The 11,731-nt window shown below is 48.2% G+C and overlaps 1 protein-coding gene across 1 annotated transcript in view; it reads right to left on the bottom strand.

Moving 5' to 3' along the window:
- Positions 1-11,718, bottom strand: part of BPIFC (BPI fold containing family C) — a 30,674-nt gene extending 18,956 nt beyond the window's left edge. The window contains exons 1-6 of the mRNA XM_004676472.2: positions 11,700-11,718; positions 6,631-6,754; positions 5,189-5,309; positions 2,779-2,907; positions 1,723-1,878; positions 1,539-1,602 (exon numbers count right to left, since the gene is read on the bottom strand). Coding sequence (XP_004676529.1) covers positions 1,539-1,602; positions 1,723-1,878; positions 2,779-2,907; positions 5,189-5,309; positions 6,631-6,754 — 594 coding nt within the window. The 5' untranslated portion in view covers positions 11,700-11,718. The remainder of the gene's footprint in view (positions 1-1,538; positions 1,603-1,722; positions 1,879-2,778; positions 2,908-5,188; positions 5,310-6,630; positions 6,755-11,699) is intronic.
- Between the last annotated feature and the right edge of the window lie 13 nt (positions 11,719-11,731).

Raw genomic sequence — 11,731 nt, 5'->3', positions numbered from 1 at the left:
GGCTTGGTGTGGGGGGGGGGAGGGCCTGGAGGCCTGGGGCTGAATTCCTTGGCCAGTTACCTGTGTTCTGTGTCTTTCTTTGCAGCATGGGGGTACTTAATGCATCTACTCCATCAGACTGTGATAAGAGGAAGGGGTATTCTATGCAAAATAGCCCAGCTGGTAGTAAGCATCCTGTAAATCCAGCTGTGGCTATTTTAACCCCATTCTATCCCCCCAGAGGTAGGCTCTCCTGTCCCCACTTTACAATTGGGAAGACTGAGACTTGGTGAGGCAAGGTGAGTTGCCAGGAGCTACCTTGCTAGGATTTGAAATTCGATCTGAGAACCAAAAGCTGAGGGGGTGAACGTTCTCTTCTGTGTCCAGGTACACCCAGGGACTCACAGTGGCAAAGCATCTGGAACACTAAGCCAGAAGCAAACTCCAGACAGACATGACTTTTGGTTTCCTGACAGAGGCCAAAATACCACACTTCATTTCAAACAGGGATGATGGAGTATGGGGTCCCTGCAGGTGACTCCCCGAGGGTGTCCCAGACTCTCTTGAATACCCCATTCAGCTGTCCGCTCAGGTGGAGAAAGACTACGAACTTTAGGGACCCCCAACGTGGGCCGATCTCTTTGGACAAGTGGCTCAGCGCTATGGGTACTGGTTCGTCAAGACGCTTATCTGGTGGCTGCTGTTTCCTGCACTGACCGGGCAGGAGGGAGGTGGGAAGAGCCAGCACTGCTCCTGCCCTTCCTTTCTAGTCCTCCTCCTCATTTCACTGTCTCCCCCAAAAGATGGGCGTCTCCTTCCTTTCTCGTCCTCCTCCTCCTCATTTCACTGTCTCCCCCCAAATATGGGTGAAGGGTGCTAGGCAGGTGTGTCAGGATTGGAAAGAGGGGGCACACAGCAGCTCCCTCCTTTGCCATCCTCAACACGGGACTTCTGGAATTGAGACACTTGGAGCTTTGCAAGTCCTGGTCATTCAGTCCCTACTGCTGGAAATCCCACTCTTCTTCCCCATTCGTTACCTGTCCAAGCCCTACCTAGACTTTAAGGCCCAGTTCATGTCCTGTGTCCTCCAAAGAATATCTCCCAGGATACTTCCATTGACCGAATTTTTCTATTCCTCAGTTCAATCTAAGGATCACATAAGTACACATTAAAGTTAAGTCCTATTTCACTAATCTAATAAAGTTTATATATTTGGTCCTTTTTCATATCCCCAGCAGGCCCTGGCCTAGTGCTAGTAAAGAAACTCCAGTTGATAGCTGAGGCGAGCACATGTCAGCCAGAGCCGGTGTTGGGGGGACAGGGGGTTACTGCGGCTTGCTCATCTCTGCCTCCCCTGCTCCTGTGTATCCGTATCTGATCCACAGTAGGCACTTAAGAAGTGTGATGACGTTGCCAAAGGTAGCATGTGTGGAAATACCAAGTGTGGCTCCAAGCACCCAGTAGGAGCTCCGTAAAGGTTTCCTGACCAAGAATGAATCAGCACAGCAGAGCTGCTGCTCATGGGTTTTTATCAGAGAGGTGTAACTCTCAAGACTTACCATTTTGTTTAAGTTCTTTAAAATGGGCTTTTCCATGGGCTCAGCAAAAGAGTTATACAGGACGCTTTGGAAGAAAGGAAATAAGAAGGGCTTAGTCGGGGACCATAATCTGGTTACGAACCTCCCTAGACACAGTCTGGGGATGTGACCCGGGCCGGCCACTGCCTCCAGGCGTCTCTCTTACCTGAGCTCCCCAGAAAAGGAGACGTGGGCATGGCTCACTTGGGCATAGCAGTCTTGGAGCTTAAGGATTGGGTGGCCAAAGTCATTTCTGGCCAAGATCACGATACCTGTGAAGTAGACCCCGGAGAGAAACAGATTGGCTCCCCCGGAGTCTTGGCTGTTGAGAGAAAAGTGTGATGTTAGTCACCCCAGTCTGGGCAGTGAGGAGATGAATCTTGCTTCTCTGATTACTCATGGGCCCTAAACTCCAGGAGGGTAAGAAAGGTGTCATGTTCACCTCTGGTTCCTATAACAGCAGGGGCGCAGTGGGTGCTGAATGACTATTTACTGACCACAGAAACAATGAATTTGTGAGTGGAACTCTTGTGACCACTTAATGCCCAGTGCCCTGGCCGTTGCAGCGGTAGAGCATGGGTTGATGTCATTCCCAGACAATGCTGGTTTGGAGAGACAGCATGGGGGTGGAGCCTTTAGGGGGGCACAGAGGCAGCAGTGGCATTTTGATGTAGCCTGTGAAGTCTATGAGCCAGTGTGGACTGTGGTTATTCATCTCTCTGTTGATGTTCTATGGGTGATGAGTCAGCAAAGAAATGAATGAACGCTTGAGTCTATGTTACTTATGGGGGAAAGTGCTTGAGTCTATGTTACTTTTGGGGGAAAGTGCTTGAGTTTATGTTACTTTTAGGGGAATATGCTACTCCTCTACAGTCTACAGGACTGCAGTGCTTGAGATGGAGATGAACCCGCACCCTTTACAGTGGACACAGCTGCCAAATGATGTAATGGATGAATGAATGTGTCATATGGGGCATCACGTAAGGTTGACTGAATATTACACCGGGACACTGACTTGTACACGGTGAGTGGTTTGTCAGTGACCTTGAGTCTGACCCCTCTTTGTATGTGAGTTGCGAAGGCCTTTGACGGGGGGGGAATTGGCCTCCAACGGACTCCCACCCTTTGACCTCATGTGAGGGTCCATTCCCCACCAGCTGCTACACTTCTGATTTTGTCCCATTCCCCCAGGACAGCAGCAGACTTTTCTGTGGACACTTACAAAAGGGGCGACTTGACATCCCAGTCTGTGCTGATATTGGCCGTGCCGTGGTTGGTCAGCGCCTTGATGCCCACGCCGGGCACAAAGGCTAACGAGGTGTTTGGAAATGAAAAGGCATTGATTTTTATGCTGTAAAACAAGACACAGGGGAGTTAGTGCAACTCTTCCAGCTCATCTCGAATAAGGAAAGCAGAATGGGAAATGCTGTAGTACAACTCCCAGAGATGGTGGGCAGCTGCGAATTTCTACTGAGGAAGGAAGCTCAGGGCCTCAATGCTGCTGCTTCTGGACGCTGCCTTCTAGTCGCCCCACCGACCCGACCCCTGCCCCAGCGCCTGCTCCTTGCAGCGAGTCTATCCCTTGTCTTCCAGGGGGGAAATGAACAAGCTTAGAAGCAAATTTGCAAATAACCTACTTTTAAATTTTTTTAAAAAATATTTATTTATGCATACAGAACTGGGGTACAAGCCTGAGGTGCAGGGAGTGAGAGGTTCACCAGAGACAGAGTGGGGAGCAGAACAGGCAGATGGACTGAAAACTGCTGAGGGGAGCAGTGGGCGGTCCTCTGTTACTGGACAACCCAGTGTGCCTTCTTGTTTCCAGAAGCCCACTGAGTGGACAGCATGTTCCCTAGTTGGGAAACTTATGTCAGTGCTAATACTTCCTAGGATTTTCTGAGCCATCAAAGAGATAACGAGGAGGCGGTAGCTTACATGAAATCTGTACAGAGACTTGGTTCTCTGTATATAGTGACACATTATTATTACAACATTGAGGGATTATTACCTGCCAGACAGTGTGACAAGCATCTTACATGCATTAGCTCCTTTTAACCCTCTCAATAATCCTATGAGGCTGTTGCTGTTTTTACAATTTGCCATTTAGAGAAGAGAAGAGACTTGGCGAGAGTCATGTAAAGTAGAACAAGACCTGGAGGCCTTCCCACTCTGTCTTCAGACTGTGCTTGTAACAAGTAGCCTCCTGGTTACTTCTGTGCAAAGCACACTTGATTTGGAGCTAAGTGTTGTGCTAGCTTAACCTTAGGGAGAGTTCATAACCTCTTGTAGTCAATCACTCTGAGAAAGCGTTCCTCGAAGGGAAGCAGGTAGGGTTAAAAGCGATCATTTGTGCCTAACCGTGATATAGGAGAAAGGCATTTTATCAACTAGGGTTGAGAAGATTCTAAAACACGGCCTCCCTGGTGGCACAACGGGTTAAAGTGTAACACTGTGAAGCTAGTCGCAGCCACTTCAGGATGAACTCAATCCCTCGGGGAAGAGAGCTGACCCACATGGAACAGCAGGCTTCTCCTGTCTTGCTCACTGCTCCCCTCAGCAGTGTATTTCAGTCCATCAGCCTGTTCTGCTCCTCACACTGTCTCTGGTGAATCCTCTCACAGCCCCTGCATCTCTGGCCTGTACCCCATTTCTGTATGAATAAATAAATAAATCTTAAAAAAAAAAAGAAGATTCTAAAACATAGATGAGGTAGCTGATGAGAACTGTTTCATCAAACTAAAAAGTTTCTGCAGAGAAACTTGCATTTGATTAGGAGAAAGTATTGCAACACTGTGCATCCCATGAAGGATTAATATCCAAAACACATAAGAAACTCATGAAACGCAACAGCAACAATAAAAAAGAACAAGAGGTGGGCAGAGATCTGAACAGACACTGCTTCAAAGAGGACTCACAGATGGCCAGTGAGCACCTGAAAATATGTTGCTCATCTCTTACTAGGGAAATGCATATCAAAACCACAAGGAGCGATCACTTTCCATACCGAGAACGCTATTATCCAAAAGAAAAGAAGCCACAGTGTTGGAGAGGTTATGGGGTGAAAGATGTGTACATGATTGGCGGGAAGAGGGCAGTCGAGATCACAGGAGGCCAGAAGGCCGTGGGCCCTGGAATGCCTGAAGGCTTGGCTAAAGTTGACTTATCATAAGAAAATTCTTGATGAAAGTTGGTTTGTTTTTGAGTTGAGGTTGAATTTCACATCTGTTATGGGGCCGCAGCAGCCATGGGCAAGAGAGGACAAGGATTTCATTTCGAATTCAAAGGGCGCGGGGTGGCCACAGAGGACTTCTGTGCTGAGTTCGAATTCGGCCTGTCGGCAGCAGGCGCGCATGCGCGACTCCAGGCAGCAGCACCGGGGGCCCGCGAGCCGTGTGCATCCGAGACAGGGCTTGGGCCCGGCGACTCCAGTGCCTCAGTGGCAAGTCTGTCACGCCCCTTGAATGTCAAGTCTGTCATGCCCCTTGGTTCGCGCATTCGTTGCGCCTCCCGCCAAAGGCAGCGAGCTTCCTCTCTGGGCCTGGCGTTAGAGCAGGTGGTGTATCCGTAACGCCGCTTGAGGTTTTAAAGATTAATTTTGTGGCTAAAAAGAATCATTTTCCTCTTTCACTTACTTGGAAAAGTTGTAGTTCACATAGTCAACGTTCAGAAATTCAAGGGATTCAGACCCTTCCAAATCTGGGATGTCTTTTTCTTTCACCATCTGCTCGATCATTTCCATTCCAACCTGGACGCCTGTGAAGGAAGCGGACGTGTTACTAATAGTGACAAATACGGTGGCTATGTTGAGTCGTTAGCCACAGCAGTGAAATTCAGGACCGCGTGCTCTTAGAGACTTAGAAAGAGCGGCCTTAGCATATGCAGAGTGTTGTTTCTGCTTCATGATAAAAAGGTGGGTTCCCGGGAAAGCTAAGGGGTTCGCCCCAACCCCAGCCGGAGTTTGTACGAGAAAGGTTCCTTATGTGGCCCGGGCTCGAGAATGCTCTCACAGGACAAAATGTCTCATTATTTACATTTAAAGAGGAGGAAACCAAGCTTTAAAGAGGGTTAATTTTTCTCCTGCATCACACAAGTAAGCCCTGGGCACTCTGGCTGCACACGCACCAGTTCAGTGACAGGACACACGCACACATTGCCTTGGTGTGTATTGCCACGCACCCCATGGTTTACTCTAAGATGAGTCAATTTCGGATGCCCTGTGTCAGAGGAGGTCCTAGGGGAAGGTGGTTCCAAATCAACTTGCCCCTGCCCGTCTGTGCCCCTCCTTCCTTCCTCCTTCCATCTCTTCCTTCTTTCCATTCTTTCCTGGTGTAGCAGAAAGGGCACTTTTCGGTTACACTCAGATATGTTTTAGACTAGTATTGCTTTAGTTAAGGAGGAATGAGGGAGATCTATCACCTACATGCAGCTAATCTCAGCCAAATTTTACAGGAGAAAACCAGGCCCAGGCACCTTGGTTTTGCAAATCCTCTCCTCTACACCACCGGCCCCACCCCCACCTGCCCCCACCCCCGTACCGGAGCAAACTGTCAGGGCAACATTTTCCTTTTATACACCTCTGAGTTATTCTTCATCGTTGAGCATCTCAGACTACTCTGCACCTCCAATGAATGCTAGCAGGCGTCTATTAAGAAAAATGCACATGGGTCCGGTCATTCACCATCAGTTTACGCATGATTTTAGGGAACTCGTGTTCTTTTAAAAATCAAACCCTTTCTGAAGCTTTGAGGTGTTACTGTTACTCTCAAGTCTTTCTTGTTCGTCTTTAGAGCTTCAAGGTGTTCATTTTGTGTTTGTGTGGAAGGAGGGAGGGAGGGGAAATGGGAGGGGGAGAGAGAGAACCTGTGATTGTGCTCAGCAATGTTTCCCATCAGGGTGATTAGACGATACGTTCTTTCTGGCCATCTTAGCAGCTACTGTTAAGGTGCAAGGTCTGGGCCACCCACAGTAGCACTGTCTCAGCCCTGAGGCAAGTGGGTTTAGGTCCTAGATCTACCTGCTTTGGGGGCGGGGGTTGCAGCCTGGCTTCTGAAAGTACTTGCCTCCCTCCACTCACCATAGTCCAGAGCCCGCTGAGTAGCCCTCGCCTTGATTCCAGGGTGAATGGCCTGAGAGGCTGAGATGCAGAGATTCCACAGGAGAAAACATCCCCAGAGCACCTGGGCTGTCCTTGTACACATCTGCAAGCAACCAACGTGTACAGTTTGGTCAAATGACTTTCTGATCAACTTCATACAGCATTTCAAGGCTTTCTCATTTTCATTGCTCACTTCTAGAACTCTCCCCTTCCATCCATCCATTATCCAGTCATCCACCCACCCATCCATCCATCCATCCATCCATCCATCCATCCATGCATATATTAATCACTTATTGAATATACCAACATGTATTCTAGCTGCTGAGGATATAAACACGACCTAAGTGTAGCCCTTGACCTCTGCTTTCCACAGACTAGTGGGAGAATCAGACACACACACACAGATGGTGAAAACACAACACAGTATAATGCAATTTGGTAAAATAAAAAGCTTTGCAGTAAACATAGAGATGGGGATAAACCATGGGATCAGCACAGGGGTGGGGTTGGGGGGATTCCTGACTGCTTTAGACTCAGCAGTTTAGAAAGATGGCCTCAGGGGTACGAGGCAATTACTCCTCTGCTTAAAGTCACCGGGTGACTCCCTTTGGTTCGAAGATGGGCTTCGGCAAGGATTTCAGAACTGGCCCCAGACATCACCCTAATCCTGTCACCCCCTACTCCTGTCCAAAAGAGTGTTCTAAGCTGCCACGCTGAGCTATTTGCTTTTCCTCGACAGAGGGCTGTAACGTTGAACCCGTCTGATGGAAACGCACACGCGTGTACATTCTCGCTCTCTTTTCCTTCTTCCCCTTCCCTCCTCCTCCCTAATTCTGGGTCAAGTACCTGCTCTGCTGGTGAGTATGCCCCCCTACCCCACCCAGGGCCAGTTCCAGACCCCTCTCCCTCTGTGAAAATCCCTTCACTAGGTCATTTCCCACTGGCTCATCGCCCTGTCCCGTGGGCTTCTCCACACTTTCTACCTTTCTTGTGTGACGCTGAAGCATGCCACACACAGTGAGCACTCAGGCAGCCCTCTGCACGGTCCACCACCCCAGTATCCTCATCCCAGTACCACATCATGGGGGTTTGCAGTAGCCTTCTGACTGGTCTCTGTTCCCTTCCTGCCTCTGGCAATTTGTCGCATCCCAGCTAGCGGGGTCTGTCACTTGCCTGGCCCCCACCAGCTTACAGCTCTCTGGGGTAAAAACCAAAGCCCCCTTCCCCAGCTACACGGCCCTGCTGGCTCCACGCCTCTGCTTCCTTACTGGCCACCTTCCCTCATACACTTCCTTGTTTCAGCACCCGGAACGGTGACTGGCACATAGTAGGGAAACGGGTCAGTATTGAATGACCACTGAATGACCGAATAGAGCCCCTTCCTTGAGACTTTGATGTGGCCTCGTGTGCCTTTGGGGCTCCACAATACCTGGCCGTCCTGATCTTAGTAATGTGCCAGCTGTGCTGTGAGTGCCCTTGTCCCTCTATCACTGGATTATGTCCAGCTTCTAGACCCTCTGAGCCTAACACAATGCCTGAGGCACAGTAAACACACACACAGACATCTTAATAAACACCTGCAAGGAGAGGGACTGCATCTTCCTGTTATATCACCAGCACCTGGTATATATGAAATATACAGTGTATATTTGTGGAATCAATGGACTCAATGGAACAACGTTGCCCCATTTCCTTGATAAATGAAGCACAGATACCAAAAGCAAGAGTAATATGGGCTTCTCATAGTGACAACCTAGTGAGTCAACATTCATGGGTCCTGCTACTAGTTCTGGGAGTTTATAATCTGGGTGTGCTCTTGCAGCTACATTCACACATGCCAAAGACCCACAGGCAAGAGGTGCCCACTGAGTTAACACAGAGATATGGAACAAGTCAGAGAAGCATTTGTGGGGGTGTCAAGGAAGACATTTAGACAGAGGGAGGGGTCAGGCTAGGTGGCCAGGAAGGATTAAAGAGGGGCTAGAATTCAGAAATAGACTGAAGGAAGCAGTCTTTGTAGTGTATGTGTGTGTGTGTGTGTGTGTGTACTGTTTGGCCAAAATAAGCAAGAGGCTTCATAAATGGGGTTACATGGGCTTAGAGCCGAGGCAATAGAGGTGGCAATGGGGTGATACAGACAGGCTGCTCTAGAGAACTTCCTGAAAGAGCAGAGCAGTCTGAGCAGAGGCGGGAGTATCTATGCAGGGCTACTGGTTGCCTCTCTTGGGGTTTGTGTGGAATGGGCAAAGGTGCCCTTTGGAGACATACCAGCCCTCCAGCGCTGTGCAAAGCCAGCAGAGAGTCTTCTAGGCCAGTCTCACAATGTACCCGGCTGGTAGGGAGGAGCAATGGCTGCCCTGCCCCCTGCACCCCGTGGGCAGCATTTTGCTGCACACACAGACTGTCTAGCTTCCACTGTGGGCTTGAACTCAGATTCGTGAGTGTCCATGCAGGTATCTTTCTGGGGGACCACGAGGTTGAGTGTGAGGGTCTCTGTAGAGCATAGATTTACCTAGAGGCCCCAGAAGTCTGGCTTGGTCTAAGCTTCATGGTCCTCCTCTGTGGCCACTGTCCAGACAAACTGAGCTCCCTAAACACACACCATGTATCTGGCCCAGGTCTTTGCTCACGCTGACCCCTTCACCTAGGCCAGAAACAGAAAAAGATACATCTGTGCATCCTCTAGGCCCAAGTTACTTACTTTTATTCTCTCTAGCCCCTCTTCCTTAACGAGTCTTAAACAGCCTTCTTCTGAAGACTTTCCTGACTTCCCGAAGCTAACCTCATTTCTTTCTCAACACTCAGCCAAAACATATATTTATTCCTGCGTGTTTATTTCTTCGCGTATTGTCCGTCTCTCTACGAGAATGTAGGTGCTGGGCAGGTGAGCCCTGGTAACGGGTCCCAGAGCCTGGCTTGGTGTTTTGGTTGTCGCGGGGGCTAATATGTGCTGGTAGAATGAATTAGCTAATTCATACGTCATGAACTCACTCTCACCTAAGTCTTTATATTATAGTTCTTTGCAGAGATGATTAACAAAATTTAGCCATGAGTTGAGTGAATACACTCATCAGACCTACTCTTCGAGCAGGGTTGGGGTGCCCAGGCTCATGGGGACATTAGGGGGGTCAGGGGCTAGGGCCTGAGTAATGACTCTATCTTAAATACTGGGATATTTCAATAGGTAACAGCACTGTGGCTTAGGTGTCCGGTGTGATGTTTCATTCCTGTGAGTTAGCCTGGGTCACATAAAACATCCTGTAACAATAGGCTGGGCAGCAGTGTTGGGGGCAGACAATCCTTGGGGAAGCACAGAGGAATGAGAGTGGGAGCGCAGGGGGAGGGGTGCAGGCAGCAGCAGAGGGACTCTGGCCAGCAATGAAGGCTCTCAGGGCTGGAGGAAAAGGGAGGAGTGGACCAGCGAGTGTGAAGTCCTCCACACTCTGGGAGACCAGGTGATACGAACAGCTCCTTCTACTCGGTTGGAATAGATGTAGGAGCTAGGTCCAGTTACCATCGGTGCCAGGCCTTCTTGATCCTTTCATTGTCCTGGGGGTGGGCAGAGATGGGCAGGACTATGGGAATGAGGGTGACACTCCCGGGGTGACACTAACCTCAAGTTAGTGACTACGGTCCTAGTAGTGTGGAAGTGTTTCCACATTTTAACGAGTGGTGAGATCATGCTGATGAGTAGTCCTGCGTATATCGTGGGCCAAGAATTGTAAAAGGATGGCTCACCCTGACGCAGACATGAGAGAGCTGTTTTAGAAGAAGAAAACATTTTCAAAGCCGTGGAAAGCAATGGGATAGAAGGGGAGACCAAAGAAGTCTACGCTCACTGGACCCTAGGCAAGCCACGGCTAGAATTCATATCTCTGCTTGGTAAGTGACTGGAATGCAATAAATATTTACCAGCTGATCAAAGATTCTGGCTGGCTAAGACAACCTCTACAAATGCTGAAAAAAGCCAGAAATACAAGCCAGCATCTAAGGAGCTCTCTGTTTCTCCAGCAAAAAAAGCACAATAAAACAAGGAGTGACTCCTTGCTAGTGAAATAATGACTAAAATGATGAATGGGTGTTATTTATCATTTGTGAAATAGACAATGCTTGGCAGACTATAGCCTGTGGATAATAGGATAATAGGACACACGCCTGTTATTCTCCATCCTTTTTTACACTCATGGACACACACAAAGGCTTACAGTCTCAGTGACTTGCCGAGGATGACCCTGTAAACTGCACACCCAGGACTCACAGCTCCTAGTTCTTCTGGATCCTAATTCTAGTATTTATGAATTTGTTTTTTTTCATGTAATGACTTGAGATGTGCTAGATTATTTCATTTTCATTTTGGAAACTGCAAGCAGGAACTGTTAAGGAGGAATAACTTGCACTATCTTCTATGTGGAAAAAATTTCACTAAGCATCTGGAAATTTTCAAGCATCAAAGTGGAAATCCCTTTGTATTTTCTTAGATACAGATAGAATTTTAAATTCACTCCCAGCAGTAAAAAACCCGTTTTTCTTTCTCAGTTAAAGAAAGTTTCTCATGTGGTATACTTTGATGGCAATCCAGGAACTCTAAGTTTCACATAAAAAAGCACAGTTTTTCCTCTAGAAATTTTTATGAGTGAATGAAATTACTGGCCTATAAAAGGGTGGATTGCATGTAACTTTCTGTTGAATTGTTTGGTGAGGATGGCAATTTATGAGCAAGGGAGGAAAGGAACCTTGTCAAGCAAGGAGATGACTCCTAAAAGGTTAAGTAATTTGGCCAACAAGTAAGGGCAGGGTGAGTCGCCTGTTAAAAGAAGGGATCCAAGAGGATTTGAAAACTTTGTCAGCAAGTTACCTACTTTGTTGCTTTGAGGAACTGCTTCTTTATATGATGCTCAGAACTCATTATAATATTTCCATACCAATATACAGACAGAATAACCCTTCTGAATTCAGTGGCCATTGCCTGGGTCATTCCAACGATGAGGTCTAGGACTCCACTAATACAAGTGAAAAAAGATTCTGAAATTCGCGTATTGACTCACCAAACTTGCTTGTGGAGGAGAGTTTTGACAGA

The sequence above is a fragment of the Condylura cristata genome, unplaced genomic scaffold, assembly GCF_000260355.1.
Source record: "Condylura cristata isolate star-nosed mole 26May11 unplaced genomic scaffold, ConCri1.0 scaffold00004, whole genome shotgun sequence".
NCBI lineage: Eukaryota > Metazoa > Chordata > Mammalia > Eulipotyphla > Talpidae > Condylura > Condylura cristata.
The sequence above is the reverse complement of the archived record's forward strand: the minus strand, read 5'-3'. Positions and strand labels throughout refer to the sequence as shown.